Source organism: Armigeres subalbatus, chromosome 2 (genome assembly GCF_024139115.2).
Source record: "Armigeres subalbatus isolate Guangzhou_Male chromosome 2, GZ_Asu_2, whole genome shotgun sequence".
Lineage (NCBI taxonomy): Eukaryota > Metazoa > Arthropoda > Insecta > Diptera > Culicidae > Armigeres > Armigeres subalbatus.
Genome location: NC_085140.1, coordinates 150,281,291 through 150,299,184, shown reverse-complemented (window position 1 = coordinate 150,299,184; position 17,894 = coordinate 150,281,291). Strand labels below are relative to the sequence as shown.

Here is a 17,894-nt window from a genome sequence, read left to right as displayed (position 1 = left end):
TTTGTGTTTATATTGTGTTTTTATTAAACCAAATATGTGTTCGGTTGAATTCAGAAGTCCATTTTTAGCTAAATTCATCATGATCCACATCCAAGCAATCAGTGACATTCCGAGCCAACTCAACCGAGAACTTGTTTTCTTTCACTGCCACAGTGTTTCTCATCGCTTGCAGCATCTCATCATATTCCTTCTGTTTCGTCTCAAGCATCGAAATTCTTTCCCCAATCGTTCTGACCACATTACCAAGTTGTTTGGTAATCATTTTTCAACTCGAAGTATGTTACTGTAAGCACCGTTGACTGTGTTAGCCACTTGCAAATCGAGTCTAGCTTTCTCCAGGATAGTGTCACTATGGACAGGAACACTGCTAAAAAGGTTTATAAGATGCTCAGGTGGGGCTTGATTCATTAAATCATCTCGTTGATCAAACGTTTTGCTAGAAATCCAACTAGCCCAGCAGCCCCAATTTACATCATCGCCAGATAAATATTTCCCGTGAATCCTTTTAAGCTGCTCCTTTAGTTGGTTGATTGAAGCAACCGATTCCGCCCCAGATCGATCTTTCTCAAGAGGACGAAGGAGCTGAGCTTCGACTTGGTGCCATCGCTCTAATGAAGTTATGCTATCTGAGTACTTGTAAACAATAACCGACACTTCCTTCGATAACCAATTAACTAGGTTGGCGCTGTCAACTTTTGATGGCGAAATATTCCTTTTATTAATTTTATCTTGAAACACGAGGAATCTGTCGCAATCATCAAAACCAGGGATTACATCCTCCCAAGACGCTTCAGGTCGTGAATCGGCAGATTCTGTAAACCGAACAGCACGGTGGGTGAATTTTGAGCAGCAACTCCATACCATCGTTAGTATTTCGTTAACAGTATCTCCATCAACATTGATAGCACCATACTTCTCATAGGACTTTTGGTTTTTGAATTTCTTTAAGAAAATATCTGCTCGAAGTCGGAACTTTTTACCGCCGATGCTTGAGTAACTGTTTTCTATCCTGGTCGCCAAATCACAGCTTCTCTTTATCTGAAGAAAATCAAATAATTTCTTAGGGTGTGTTAGAAGACAACCCGCATAATTGAAAACGATCTGTAGAATTACTGTAACTATTTACCTGCATTAAGGAATACTGTTACTGTTTATATAATTGTCGATATAGGGTGTAACTATACGTTGATCTAGAATAAATAGCATACATCATGTTTACTTTACGATACTAGATGTTGTAATGACATTGTTCATTACGTCTTTATAATTTCATGTCTTCCATTCCTTGGGAGAAAATTATAACTAACTGTAAATGATTTATACCTTATGTAGCAACAATGTGGGATATGACTATGAAATTGTTACGTATCGTCTGAACTTAGTTTTGATTCGTTGCGATTCAACACACACATTAACAATTATATCATCCAATGATAAAAACATGATAAACCTATAGGTTCAGCAACAAGTGTGTGTTTGGTTATTTATATTCCGCAGAATTTCTTAATCGTGTATCTGACAGTGAACCTGATCGTGTTGTTTTCGGAAATTCGATTGAAATCGTTCGAAAGTGGAAAAAACTCTACTTAATTTTTAGTTTTACTCCATGATTCGAATTACAAACAAGGGTAAGTAATGAAATTAGAATAAGTCATTGCACTAGCGGGTAAATATTTTAAATAATTTTCAACAGCTTCTGTGGGAGGAATGGTGGCAGAATGACGAGGCCTTCCAGATTTCTCCTTTGTCATGAGGTCAGACGCAATTGGTCCATCTCGCGAAGCTCTCCAGTTTCAACATTTTCCAAATATTTTAGAATATTACATTGGTAAGTATTTTTACATACATTAAAAATACCCTGCATAAATAGTTATGATTTAATTTCTCTCCTATGGTTTATGCAGTTTACATTCGAATGTCTCTTCTTGGGTGCAACATCTTGAATATTATTACCATCAAATTATATACCGAAATTCATCTATAAACTCTGAAGCGTCAATATGAAAAATAAATAAATTTATAATATAATTTATGTGTTGTGTTTTTATTTAATATGCGAGAAATTACCAACTACTTTTCTTTCTAGTAGTAAATAAAGGAAACGGTACGTCGAATTTTTCATCATATCATCCGAAGGTTTACATACTACATCCCATACTGTTTCCATTCAAAAACAAGGATTATAACTGAACCATATAACGTAATGTGGAGCGAAAAAAATGTACTGAAAAATGCCCTTTTTTGTATTGTAATTATACTTAACCGCCCATTACCCATGATGTCCATTGGCAAAAAACAATATATCATATTGTGGAGACCATTTATGATGCGGTTCATTTATCTTCAGTATTAACAACAATCAAAATAGTAAGAATAATGTTATTTATTGTCATAAACGGTCTGAGAAATAATTCATTTATGGTTCACGATTATGCGGGAAATCATTTTCTTACCTTTTTTGAAGACTTTGCTTTAGATGTCGACGGCACATCTTCGTCCCCCATCGTATCTTGCAGTGGATCATCGATATCCTTGAGCGATTCAATATCGTAGTTAACGTCCAAATTTGCATAATCAAAAATCCCTTCGCTGTCATCCTCGAGATATTCTTCAAATACGTGGTCTAGGTCCTCCGGAAAATCCATTTCAATCGTAAAACTGTTCGAGAAACGGTTGCTATTTGTGAATAACAACACCCTCTATAGAATAAAAACAAACTGAATGTTTTTGTTTACGGCTGACGTTTCAGAAGAAAAACGTTACATGGAGTGGAGTCACTTGATAATAACACAGTGACGACTTGAATAACTGGAGTCAATTTACAGTTTTTGTTATTCGATGACAATCTCTTCAAGTTAAGTGACTCTTGCGCGGTATGTTCACAGTCTGGTTAGCCTGATTCAATTTAATCGTGATCTGAGCGATAATGCTGGGATCCACAATATTTACCAGAATTTTTATAACATTGGTTCAAGTATTCTTGATCGATGCACTATCGTTTGCAAACATAAACGAGGTAGGGCTTTAGGACCCAATTTACATTATTTAATGCTTAACTTTTTTTTCTACAACAAATATAATTTAAAAAAAAGTATCACCGGCGCGTGCTTACTCGTAATTTTAATGCTGATACATTGATAGCTACATCAAAAAACTGAAAACCGAAATACAGCGCTCGGTGCACAGGTTAAAGAATTGACCACGCGACGCCTCTGGTGAAAAGATTATCTCCTGCACTTAGTTTGCACTATCCAGTTTTCCGCGAGCGGTAATGGCCGCCAGATTGCCTGCGGGTTAGTCTCTGATTTGACGTTTCTGGAGGTCAACTGCACCCACCATTCGAGCATTTTGATCAATGTGGTATATAAGAAGGCTTGAATTCGCCGAATCAGCACCAATAGTAGAATCTATAGATGAGCGAAAGCACGGCTGAGTTGATTTTTTTGCCCGTGCACACGCGCATATGACGTCACAACCCTTAATGTTTCCATCGAAATCGTGACGTCATGCTAGTTTGGAGACACGCTTGACAGTTCGTTTGGAGACATAGAATTTATCTTCGCTCATCTATATATTCCACTATCTATAGTTTGCACTGACTTATGACTTATGTTTTGACTTATTATGGGGAGAAAAGGAAAAACTACCCAAATTTTGTTGCATTATTCTCATCAGTGAGTATTTTGAACTCAAATTTTAGGTTAATTTATTGTCCATATGTACACTAGGGTGGCTCAAATTAGTATGGGAAAAACTTTTTACAATTTTTTTGATGGGCCGCCCTCTTATTCAGTTCTGTTTGATGCCCTGATGCTCTGGACAAAATTTCAGCCAAATCGGTCAACGTTTGGGCGGTGCTAAACTCGTTGGAAGTTTATATGCAAAAATGTATACCGGAACATCCCAAAACAGTGAATTGCAGTTGGACGGCACAACTTACGATGAAGAACTATGATACTCATTCAGATCTTGAAGAATTTAATACAGAATGTTATGCAACAAACCGCGAGAAGATTAGAGTTTATTAGACAAAGATATTAGCATTTTACCACAGACAAACAGACATAACACTCGTCAAATTTCCATAGTTCACTGATTTACAGGTCAATTCAAATAATGATTAGTTGGCCAATCGATCACTCGTGGCGCGCACATCGGATTTGCTCTAGTTTGACGTTTGCTCACTACCGCCATCTAGGTCGTGATTTGCCCAACTAACTGAAATCAATAGATGTCGTTAGTGTTTAAACGACGATGAATTTGATGAGTGAATGTTCAATGTGTTATGTCTGTTTGTCTGTGATTTTACTATTAGCATTGACTGATTGTTGTTTCACTCCCTTAACGATTGTCATCCACTTTTCGGATGACTCGCATTCGACCGCGTACGATGTCGGACACTCAGCGAACTGGACTATCGAAATTCATAACTGGCGCCTTATGAAACTTCGACTGATTATTCCACCAACAGTGCTTCTTATACGCAGTTACCTTCCCGAGTTATCAAGCGTCGATGGGCGTGTGGTCTACATAACGGCCTCCCGACCCCGACGTCCATGGTTCGAACCCAGTCTGCCGCAGTTCACTTACTTTTTTTTCAAATGAAAATCATCATTCATAAGACAACATATTGAAATTCATAACGATTCCTTGTGGCAAATTTTCATAAGGCGTTTGATTGAAAATCATACGTCCATTTTCCTCAGTGGATGACAATCCTCCGTATGCTTATCATCCAGCAACCGAATGATACTAAAAACAAAATATGAATAGTGATTCGGATAGATTGCGAAGAAGAAGACCATGGTAACTAGATGATTTTAATATCGGTATTGGATGGAAGCAGATGAAAGCCATTGAATTTGAGAGGTGAGAGTGAAAATCAAAAGGGAGAAGGAATTAATGGTTTTAATAAAATGCAGTTTTCTGAGTTCACATGTTTATTGTTGTTTTTCTTGAATGCTAAGTTTCATACAGTACGGTTGAAGCTATTTTGATGCAATACCGCAGGTTGGTATTCGGTGCGATGACAGCGGTATCCATAACTGGTGGCGCGGACGGATATCGTTAAATTTCTTCTTACCTTTAAGACAACTGATGCCAGATTCCGGACGAGAGTCCAAGCTCTATCCGGTTTTTAGTGACAAATCTTGCTTGTTCTGAGCTGAAAGTGGGAGGATTTTGTAAAGTTTTGTCGAGCCTGACATTTTTGTAATGGATATGCCTGTAAATCATGGAACGGAAAATTATATTGCTGTTATATTTTACATTGACTTTTATAATTTACTTACCATTATTAAAAGTGGTAGCAATTTATCAAATTCTGCTGCAAAGATGCAGATGCTCTTCATTACACTTCAAATTGAAAATGGTGTTCCGTCTCCAGCTCAGATAAAATCAGCATGCAAGTGAAGCGCATATCAGTCCGATTCCGAAAGATTATAATAAAAGGGTTAAACCGAGAGCCACATCTTTTGAAAAAGAATGGATTTTTCTTTGGTTAACACGTAGGTCTAGAACAGCGTGAAGATTCAATCGAAAGAAGTATGAGAAATCATACGCTTATCGAATGATGTTCATTTGATGATGCAAGGATGTGTCATTCGGTACAATAAGGCATTTTATGAGACAGATCGAAACAGCTGTTTTTGTCCTGTTTATCTACTTTGACAATCAGTGGGGTCCCGTTTGTTTGGTAATTTCGCGCTGAACATTCCGATGGGTCCCATAATCAATTCTACCTGTTTTACTTTTCGGCTACCAGGACTTTAGAACAAAGATTTTTATATGATTCCTAAAACGTGTCGTTAGATTATTCATACCTTTTGCATTTCAAGCATGAAATGCTGAAGAAAACACGAATGAAAAGTAAAAAGTTACAAACATTATTTTGTGTTCGGACCTAACGGAATGTTCACGCAGAATCATACCAAAACAAAACATTGAAAGTAAATAATCGGGCCACCACGAAACGTCTCATAAAATGCCTTATAGAGGCAATAAACTATAGAGGACGATTGTCGCTGCGGCTCCCTTTGTTATCGCTCCCAAACATGTTGGGTACCTATCTGTCAAAACGTACTGATTTTTCCTTCGTTGACATTTAGTGCCCTATCCTCGCCAGCAAAAGATGTTTCGCCAGTGACGACAGCGACAGTCTTCCTTTATAGTTTATTACCTCTATTTTCGGTACGGTACTTCATTTGAAATCAAGCGGAGCAGCTATTTCAATGCGAGGAATTATAAATCAGTAAATTTAAAGCGGATGTTTTGGTAAACTCCTTTCACCTTATACCAGGCAGATGCATTCATTTAAAGATGGCGTGACCCCTCCTTTGCCTTATACCGGACAGACGCGTTCTTTTAAAGAAAACATTAGCAACTCCTTTCGTCTAGTAACGAGGCGGTAGATATTGGGTGGGTTTCGGTTTTGAAACCCCAACCGATCGAACCCGATGGGTTCGGTTTGAAATTAGTACTATTTATTGAACGGCTACTCAGTCTTACTTTCACAACGAGTTTATATTTCCCGACGTTTCGACACGGGTGTGTCCCGTGTCGAAACATCGAGTAAATAAACTCGTTGTGAATAATGAACTGATAACATCAATAAAAAATTAAACATACAGTCGCTCCATCACCGGTAAAAAAAATTAGTACAATATCGGGTTCGGGTCGGGTACGGGTTTAGGAGATAAAAAGATCGGGTACGGGATTAAGAAATAAAATACTGAAAATTATTTTATTCAGTTTTGATAATTGTGAGGCTAGTTCGTTGTTAGGGCTTACATTTTTTTCATTTTAAAGAGAAACAGAAAATATCTTGTTTGAATTTTTCGTGGAAAACTCTTGTGCGGGCTTAAATAATTAAATTATGTCGAGTTCGGGTTTGAATTAAATCCAAAAAAATGATTCATGTAATTAATCAGAAATCGTAAATATTTGAATGATAATAATTCTAACTGAATTCCGCAAATGGCATTCCGCGGAATGATTTTCGGTGAAAAGGTACAGTCCGCGAAATGTCTTTCGGAGAAAAGGTGCATTCTGCGGAATGTGTTTCGGAGATTGATACATTCCAGGATGTCGTACCGCAAAAAAAATTCCGGGAATGTTTTCGGAGAATAGTATACAACCATGAACAGAGAATTTTGAAAATAAACTTCTTCAATGGCAATGTGCTGCAATGTGATAACACTAAAACGTTAGTTCGACTTCAAATAAAGATGGTAAACAAATAAATATGCCAAGTCGAATATTTGTTGAATCAAATGCTGGAATGAAATCTGTCTAGCGAATTATTCATGATCCATTTTATTCAGCTATGGAGATCACAAATAAACAATAATTCAACTTAGATGCTTGTTTGTAGCTTGTCGTTGTTTGTTGGGTTCTTCTTCATATCTGTGTGAACAGATAACTGCTAAGATGAATAACAGATAATGAATAACTGCTTTCATTCTTATCAAGAATGAAAGCAGTTATTCATTATCTGGTTACGAAATTTAATCATCGATTATGAAATTAATATTCGCTGAATATTGGAAAGACCAAAGACCTGTTACGTTACGTTTTATTTAGCACAAGGTATTTCCCTTGCATACACAAGGCATTTCCCTCCCAGAGGAGGGAGGAGTCTCGCATCATTACTAAAATATTTTTTGCCTACGTGAACCTCTACACGCCATATTTGGTTCCATTTGCTTGATAAGTTCTCGAGTTGTGAAGAAATTTGTTCAATCAAAGGTAATTGCATATTTCCGGGGATTAAACCACCCGACTTGGACGTTAATTTACAATGTTATGAAAACTCATATGTGATATGAAGTTATATGGAAGATATTGATTTGGAAAATGTTTGGAGGTAATCGAAGGGAAAGTGGTTACCTCCAATACATTTTCCAAATCAATATCTTCCACATAACTTACATATTCACATATTAGTTTTCATAACATTAGAAATTTGTGTTTCATTTTTATGAGAGTCTCCCCCCTTCCACAGGGGAGATTAAGATAAGGAACCATCATAAGAACCTTTTCCACGGGCAGACCCGACAGAATTGAATTCAAGAATTTTAGTATAAACAATGACAACTTTCGTGATCATTTTCCAATACTCTAATAGATTTTTGTAAAATTCTAAGCACGATATTTGTAAAATTGTTTCTGCTAGCTACTACAATACTAAACAAATAGTATTCAAGTGGTCAACATTGACTAGTTCTATTAAGTTTGAGAAGATAGATAGGGATCTCGTCCTTCCCAGCAGCTTAACTGTTTCAGCTCATTTGAAGTTAATTTTCAAAGTTCTACACATTAATAAAAATGAATAGACCATTGACTCAAGCATACATCGATATGTGGAATGAAAGTTCCTTGGAAAATTGTTCGAAAGAACCATCAGAGTAACCGAAAAAATATTTTTAGTATGGCATAATTTGCTTCCACGAGTCGATATCAAGTCGTAGAACATCGGATCATGGAAGGCTTATTGTAGCTTGTGAAAATAATGAATCAATCAGCAGAGCAACACAATTTGTAAATCGTCTATTATATCAAATCGACTAATTTGGTCATCAAGTTATTTCAACAAATCCAGTAATTGTGCTGCTAGTACGGCTCAATAAACCTGATGTTTAGCGCTAAGCGGATACATTGTTCAGGACTTGGTTGATCGGGTAGATCGCGTATTTTTAACAACCGGGAGTTTTGGAGGACCGTGAAGGTCCGTAGTAGCTAGTCATAATGAGTGTAATTCTATCGGCTTAATGGACCTGTTGGGATGTTTAGCGATGGACGAATACAGCGTTCAGCACTTGTTTGATTGAGTAGATCGCATGTTTTGAACTCCTGGACATTTTGGAGAACCAGAAAGGTCTGTAGTAGTTTGTAAAAGTAATGACTGAAATCCTATAGGCTCAAATACCAAATGTTGTACCTGATAAAATACGGCAGATTACGGTGGGCTGGACATGTAGTGCGTATGGTCGAAGGAAGAGAACGTCGGCTCCGGGGTAGACCCCGCGCTCGCTGGCTGTGTGCAATCGGGAAAGATGCGCGTTAAGGCCCGATGCCCACGTAGCTCTTTCAACGCTGCGTGCACACGGCGTTAAGACGCATGTGCATCGGAAAAGCGGTCGCAGCGTGCCGCACATGCACCCTGCGTTTTCAAGCCACGTGCACGCGGTTGAAAACGCTCGGAGATCGACATCCGTCTGCAGTGTCTACGGCACTCGCATGTATTGCCCAATCATTGGACTATTATCAGTTTTTACACATTGAGGATGATGTTAGCCCCATAACATCTTTTTACTTTATTTTGAATCATCTGTTTATTTTCTATGTAGGGGAACAGACGGCTTTGGCAGGTTTTGTTCTATTATTGCAGGTTTGTCAGATTTTAGAATTTGCACAATATCTTTGATACAAGAATGTTGGCAAATTGAGCATAATAGTCATAAAACCCCTGCCAATAGAAAAACCGTCATACTACTATTACAAATGTATAGATTGTTGTGTATTACTTATTCACATGCTTTGATATACTATATTTGGTTGATATGAAAACCCTGCTCAACAAAAATAGTACCATACAACATTCAAGGTAACATTAGAACGGTACCTGCATTGTGTGCTTATGACACGAAAAGGTCATACAAACTGTTACAGTACTAGTGGATACCTAATTCTCTCATTTTTCATCATTCTTCTAATTTCATGATTTTCAATAGAAATTCAATCACCATGTAGCTACTTTGAATAAGCATTGTAAACAATTTTTAACTTTTTTCAACAAACGATTAACTTGACCGTTTAAGAAGGTTTTGAATTTCGCTCAGTCATCGTAACTCATGGTACCTCTTTGAACTTGAAGATAACGCGACAAAAAAAAACGCGTTGAGCAAATATAGAGCAGCGGCAAATCCGCTTCCACTTGAACGTGAAATATTTTTCTACACACCGCCACATTGGCAAAAAGAAGGTAATTGCCGAACAGACAGACAGCCTAGGGGCTGAGACTGATGAGTATTTGCATAATCATGATGTAGATCTCACAATCGCGATGTTATTCCTTTCGCGCATGTAATACTTGCCGAATAGAATGCTGATAAGCAATACAGTTTACATAAATTAACGTGCTGCGAAATTTTGAAGGTAACACAAACTAGAAATTACCAGTCATTGGATTTTTTCATTGCCACGATGACCAAGAACGGAGCGCAATTGATAAGGGAAGAATACATAGAATAACAGTACACATGGAACGCGTTTGTTATTTGTTTTTCATTTAAATGAGGTGGATTACGATATAGATATTAAACTGATATTAAGCTGAAAACCCTGGCATTTTGCCTTCTCTTCTCTTTTGTACGCAGTATTAGTACTGCATTCTCTGAATTAAGTTTTTCAATGCCATTGATAATATTTGCCTGTTATTATGGTAATCACGAGATAAAGTAAAAAAAAGTATTACGGAGATAAAGAAAATTTGAAGCTACGCCCTAATACTAAAGTTAACATCGGTTTTCCGTCTAGGCAGTAATAAAAGAATTTAAGCTCTATGGAAAATTACAAAATAAAAAAAATGGTCATTTAAAAGCGAGTGTTAGGATTATGAGTCATGTGAAATTTGAGGTCAAACAGTAGTGTGTTGAAACACAGAGAACAATCAACTATCATCAAGTTTAATAATTTGAAAGTCGTGCCTAAAATTGAAAGATTAGATAAGTACCCTTCCAAGGTGTAAAAACGCAGTGACAAAAGTATAAGATTGCTAATGTCGCTCCGTATTGCGTGACCAAGATCTGGTTTGCTTTGAGCAGTCCAAATCTGGTATTATACGTCAACTCGACGTGGGTGATGAAAAAACTTTTCACAACGGATGCATAATACCCACGTTTAGCTTGGTCAGCATATTTTGGCAACGTGCCGAAAATAGCTACAGTCACAGTGCCACTACCATTCTAGTATTTTTGCTTCTGTGAACTGATCCGAAGTTGATCCAGACATTCCATCTTATCTCCAGGTGGCGCTCATGTCGGTCTGTTAAGTTCATGAAGTCTTCAGCCCTCTTATGCCATACCGCCAACACGCAGTGGTCGTCAAGCTCTTGGACATGGTCCGTTCTCCCAAAACTATCAGAGCTTTAAAGCGTTAAATGGTTTTTCATCACGCCAGCAGGTTCTCTCTAATCAATAAAATTACATTTACATGTATAGATATGTCATAAGCATAAACATAAACAAAATGTCGCAAGTTTAGCTAGCTTCTTTTGAGTCTAGGAAAATATTGTTGTAAGATTTTCGATTCTTTTTCTATTACAATGCGTAAATAGCCTACTCAGAATACGAGCATTCACGAGGTATTCGACGTGATAAATGACAACAAGAAAATTAAATGAAAATAAGATGAGTAAACTTTGCCATCAAGATACTCAAAGGCCCTCTTTTTATGGCACGTGACGTAAAAACAATTATGCTAATATTGTCATTAAGAATGAAACCTATTAGAAGGCCCTCTTATAATCCCAAAAGCCTGATAGCTGTTTTGCATCCTCAACATTTGCCTTTAACGAGTGTTCCATTCCAGGTCATCAAAATCCTCAGTCTACACGTAACCAAGACCTTAATATGTCTATAAGACCTTGGATATATCTTTAATAACTGTTCCGTTAAAGGTCATCCAGAATTCCAAGATATAGGCCTTGAAGTCACACGCGTAACCAAGGACTATTATCTCTTATTAAAATGATTTCTAGTGAACCTAATTGAATACGCGTCAATAGCTGTCCACGTTCTCCGAGTCCTAGAACTTAGGTTCTACAGATCCATGGAACTAATTGGATTCTTTCATCCTGTTCTACTGGGGTCTCCCGTAGCCTTGCATGCAAAGGCATAGGATTGCCAATCAGACACCTCTGAATGTTTTGGGTTGACTTTCTCGTCACCCTGGGCATAGTGTATCCATTGTACTCGCCACACAAAGGTACTATGCATGCAAGCGGGCATAGAAAAGCTTTCATTCAATGTGAGGAAATTAATAGAATATAAGTTGAAAAGCAGGCCAAGTTTCAGTTGGAATGTAGAGCCATTGAGGAAGAAGAACTGTTCCATTTCAGGTCATCCAAGAATTCCCTATTATAGGCGTTAAGGTCACACTTGCTAACAATCTGCCTCTTTTGTTGCCTTTCATCAGCCAGAATCAAATAAGGATGCACCAATATCTATTCCTTTCTAGCTCTTCAAGAATTCCCGGAGTATAGGTCTTAGTCACGCAGCAAAACTGTTATTTCTTTTAAAAATGGTTCATGTCTACTCATAACGAACCAATGTGATACAATTTCAAAGCCTTTCCATTCATTAAGATTCCTCAAGTTATTTGACGAAGGTCTACACGCGTAACAAAGGTTATTCTCTTTTAATGGTCTGCCTTGCCTTTACAATCCGTGAAATCAAATTCAGGTCATCCAGAAATTTCTTGGAGTATAAGCGCTAAGTAGTTGATGTAACAAAGAGAGCTTTCATCTCTTTTTGAAAATGGTTAATGGCCTATTTATCTATTAATCAAATTGGATATGCCTCAAGTCAATACTGTCCTTTCCAGGTCATAAAAAGAACTTCCCTGGATTAAGGCCTGGTCTACAAGCGTCATTAGATGGTTTTTATTTAAATGGCTGCTGTCTATTTGATCCAAGAAACCAATTGGATACCTTTCAAAAACCCGCGTTCAGATCAGATAATTCTCTGATATATGCCTTGAAATCCACACACGTAACCAAAGTTTTATCTTTTTTTTGGAATTAGTTCATACTCTATTTGATCTATTAATCAAATTAAATATGCCTCAATAGCCCTTCGTCCCCTCCAGGTGCAAGAATCACTGGAATAGGCCCAGTTCTACACGCATAGCAAAATGTCGGTTTTTAATGTTCATGCTCTTTTAATCCGTACGCAAGGCCGTCTTCGATAACCGTTCCGTTTCAGTCATCAAGAATTCCCTGAAGGATGGTTCACGCTTGTAACAATTTTATTTATTTGAATAATGAGTTGTGCCTTTTGATTCAAGAGTCGTCAAAATTCCGCACGACTTGAGTACTACAGCATAACAGAAGTTATAAAACTTTTAAACAATGTTTGATGCCCTTGAGTCAGAAAAAATTGATAGCACCTTCCTATTTGCATCCCAGTTCAACCTAAAATTACATGCAGGCTGTTAAAGAACTACTTAGCCAGTTAACACTAAGCTAGCGAGGCGAATTAGTGGAAGGATGTAATGCCAATAAGAAGAAGAAAAAGAATGGTATCGTATTCAAAATCGTTCAAGAATCAATGAATTAATAGTAATTTAAGCGAACATTCTTTTTACGTCATAATCTTTTTACGTCTCCCCAATAAGTGAAAGTGAACAAGTAAAAATAAGATTGAATGTATTCTATTAGCTTTCCCTCAGTTGTTAATTGAAAGCTATTCTATGCCCGCCATTGCATGAGTTACATACAAATGTATCTTGTGTGGCAAATACAATGAATACATTATGCCCAGGGGTCAAAAGTGTCCATCCAGCTTTCCTAGACCGGACCGAGGATCGAACTCGCCATCTTTGGTTAATATCGCCTTTGCTCGTCCGGCTACTGGAAGCCTCTGATAGAATGGGGCTATACACTTTGATTTTATAGGATCCGCTCGTAAGATGGTATTGTGAACTTGCATGGAATTTTCTAATTCGTTTTGTAAGCTAAATCGTCATGTTCTTTCTAGGTATTCTAAATTCTGCCATTTGAAGAAGCCATGAACGTGTGATTCAGACAGAGCGTGGTCATTAAGCATATTTCTGAAACAGATCTTCGTAAACGTTCCCAGAGAGAGTATATGTGTTTTCCTGTTTTATCCCTCTCAAGAGGACGACTGTGCAGTGGAATGCCTGGGTATAGGCCTGTATCTGGAAGATAAGTCGTTTGTATTAGGGATCCAACCACTTTTAAATTGTTCAAACCCGAAATCATCAAAGCAGAAGTATGGGTCGAGTGGGGAAAACGACTTGGGAGAATAGGATGCTTGTAGGTTATGTATTTAGAATTCAGTACCATGATATTTCCTTCGATTATGTTTGAAATTTTTATAAAATCTTATATTTTTTATTGAAGTTTCGCGTGGATTTAACATGCGGTTTAATTTGAAGTTTTTAAACAATAGAATCTAAAAAATGTGACTACATACCTATAACGTTAGAACTTATGCGCCTTTTTTCTCGTAACAAAAGTTGTGCTCAAGAGAACTATAAGGATTACTCCGGGGGTTTGATCAAGAGAAACATAAAATCAAATGGAAATTGTACGACTATAGGGAAGACCATTCCTATTATAGGACCCTGAAGTCTACTATAGGACAATTCAGTCAGACTTAAAATGTTAATTTCAAGCGAATAACGTCATTAATCATGCAGTCCTTTATTCGTAAGGAGATAGAACTTGGTATTAGATGCCAAGCAGAATTTAATATGTTAATTTCTACTCCTTCAGAAAAAAAAGAGCATGAAATTTCGCTACTGGGTCCACTATTAAGCATTTCCTAGCGCTATTTGCTAAAGTTTATTTCTTTATTTATTTTTTTAATTTTGCAATACAGTCAAACCTCCATGAGTCGATATTGAAGGGACCATCGACTCATAGAAATATCGAGATATGAACATAAATCCGAGCTATTTGGAAGGGACATCATAGTAACCAAGAAAATATTTTTTAATATGGAAATGAATTTTACCTCCATGAGTCGATATTGACTCATGAGGTTTACTTTAATCGAGAACTGCTGTGGCAGAAATCTGATTTGAGTAGAACAACGTCTGCCATTTCTATTTGGAGTACACTTTAGATTGCAAAAGATAAATATATCTAAATATGATAGACTTTGAACGTTAATATCTCAGCCGTTTCTTCATGGACCATTCGATCAAGGAGGTCAGCACCGCTTCTTTACTGAAATAGATTTTACGCGTTTTTTACGAATCCTATTTTTATACGATTTATTTTCCTCGAATTTCAGTTTCTGACTATTCATACATGTTGTAGAATTTACGCAGGTTTTACGTTGATTTAAATTTTATGCTTGCCATTCCTACGGAAAAACCGACTCAGTGTGTACAATATTTAGTATATATTCAATTCAGACATTAAGCCAAAAGTGCCTGTGCGGTATATAAGGTCTTCTACCATTCGGCTCAGTCCTTGGCTACACGACGTAGCGCAATTATTGAACTAGAGCCATAACGTTCCTGGGTTATGCAAGAAGAAGGAGTTAAACTATTGGTGGGATCGCTGTCCAGTGATCGATTATTATTATTCGACTAAGGCCGAAGGAGCATGGGTATATAAGTCTTCCATTCGGCTCGTTCCGGCTACACGTCGCCAACCACGCAGTCTACGAGGTCCCAAGTCATCTTCCACCTCCGATCGATCCACCTTGCCCGCTGCGCACCTCGCCTTCTTGTGCCCGTCGGATCGTTGTCGAGAACCATTTTCACCGGGTTACTGTCCGACATTCTGGCTCGTCCCGGCCCATCGCAGTCGTCCGATTTTCGCGGTGTGAACGATGGATGGTTCTCCTGATACACTTCGTGGTTCATTCGCCTCCTCCACGTACCGTCCGCCATCTGCACCAATAGATGGTACGCAGCACTTTCCTTCGAAAACTCGGTGCGCGTTGGTCCTCCACGAGCATCGTCCAGGTCTCGTGTCCGTAGAGGACTACCGGTCTAATTAGCGTTTTGTAGATTGTCAGTTTGGTACGGCGGCGAACTCTATTCGATGCGGAGTCCAAAGTACGTGATTTCCAGCCACTATGCGTCTCCGAATTTCTCTGCTGGTATCATTTTCGGCGTCACCAGTGAGCCCAAATACAATTCTTCTACCACTCGATTTCGTCACACCACATAACTCGCGGTGGGTGGCTCATATGTCTTCTCTTGAACCTCTTCCTATCATGCTTATTTGTAATGTGTACCCGCTGAAAAGATCTGAGATACTAGGATCGAGAATTCATCTGCCATTCCGTGTTCTGCGGCTTTGTTCATGTCTACGAAAGCTCTAGAGGGATGAAATGTGAAAATTCGGTATACGTGGTTCATAGACAGCCCCATACATATTCGTAGTCGGGCACAGAAAAGGTTTCAAGAACAACAATAATTGAAAGATTACAATTAAACTATTGTAAGAGACGAAGATAAGTGAGGATACTTTGTAGGGATTTTGACACACAGTGAACCGAACTATTTCAACAAATTTGAACACATTCTTTTTAACGAAGGATCACATGGGGTTGGATGAGTATTTGGAAAACGGGGAAAGTTGGAGGCTTACCCCGGGAGACAGTCTGGACCGTGGAACAACTGTTTCACTAGCCTTGAATCTATACTCTTTTGAAGGTATTTGTATTTAGCTAAAACGATGAGTTTGGTTTCAGATCGCATAAAATGCACACCGACATTTACTTGACGCTGTTCCACATGACTTGTAAGGACTCCATAAATATTCACAGGAAACTGTTTGTCGTGTGAACGCTGAATGAACCGGACCTGGCTTGATCAAAACACCTTCACTGCATCGCGTTCACGAACAGCTTCGCATGGATCCAAAATCAAAAACTAGCGAACATTGCCTAACCGGTAACGTATGGTGGATGAATCGTCGAAATCGGTTGAGAATCGGCTTAGATTATTTCGATCGTTTTTAGAATCAAGGAAGAAAAGTGTACTATTGGAAAATGCTACACTGTCATAAGTTGAAAAGGGTGACTTCTTCCTGTCAAAGGGTAAGATACGCGCCAAAAAGACCATGTTGAAGGTGGTTGGTTAGATTCCGGTCCCATCGTAGGACATCGCTAGGTTACAAATTTACTCACCCCTGGGCATAAAAGTATCCTCGTGTTGGCCTCATGATATTCAAATGCAAAAATGGTAACATGGCTTTGAAACATCGCACACGGTGGTTCGATCAGAAAACCCAAAATGGAGTTCAAACATCTTTAAGTTCAATTCACCACATTGAACCGTTGGTGGAAGCCATTTGGTTGGATGGCCCAACCCGGGTTTCAATAGATTTCAATTCGATGCCTATATAAAAGTACCCAATACTAAAGTAATTTCATCAGTCCAACAGGCATACATTCCAAATTTGAGGTTAACACACCAATCAATCCTCTTGAACCTAATTTTGGCTTCCCCATCGAGCTGCTGTTAGGTAGTTTTCTTTCTCTGTTTTTGATAACAACGGGTGGAATGAAAGCGATGCCAAATCTAAAACAACTAAAATTTAGGGTTGTTTGATTTACCTACTGCACTAGTTAATAACTGTGGTATGTAGTGCTTAGAGAATAGCTGTGAGGCGGCAATATCCCCAGTGGTAAATGCCACAAGAAGCTAGAAAAAGATTGAAGCAGAAAAGTTTTAGTTGGAGTGTAGAGCTATGAGAAGATTCACTAATTGTTCCACAAGAAGTAAGTCAACACTAACGATAACGCAACTGAAGGGATAAAGCATCCTAATACTAATCAAAAGTAATTGCTCGTTACCCACGGCAATCAAGTCTGAATATACTATGTTAAGCACACACTGTTTAACTTCGATGTATTCGTGATTTATTGACCGATCCGGAAGAAAATTTATTATATTGTTGCGTGCCTGACGTACGAGATGACATCTGCTGCATTTGTTTTCATCAATGAATATTAAACAGTACGTGATTTATTTTTTGGATCTATATTGTGATGGAGATGCATTCTAATAATGATTGGGGATTACTCATGAATATCTTCGAAGTTGAAAAATTTCATTGATTTTTCGTAAGTTTTTGATTAACTTCTGTGATTGAGTGTTTTTTCGTGATTTATTGATGAAGACAT

The 17,894-nt window shown here is 38.0% G+C and overlaps 2 protein-coding genes and 1 long non-coding RNA gene across 5 annotated transcripts in view; 1 reads left to right on the top strand and 2 right to left on the bottom strand.

Moving 5' to 3' along the window:
- The window catches only part of LOC134211015 (protein transport protein Sec24A), a 118,958-nt gene that overhangs the window by 50,198 nt on the left and 50,866 nt on the right, over positions 1-17,894 (bottom strand). The gene's annotated exons all lie outside the window — the stretch shown is intronic.
- Positions 37-1,132, bottom strand: LOC134209301 (uncharacterized). Its single transcript, XM_062685294.1, is given in 4 exon segments — positions 37-250; positions 252-273; positions 275-1,038; positions 1,127-1,132. Coding segments are annotated over 4 exon segments (978 nt in total). The 3' UTR covers positions 37-64.
- Positions 1,492-2,031, top strand: LOC134215268 (uncharacterized). Its single transcript, XR_009980094.1, has 3 exons — positions 1,492-1,628; positions 1,694-1,828; positions 1,905-2,031. It is a non-coding gene; the product is annotated as an uncharacterized LOC134215268 (long non-coding RNA).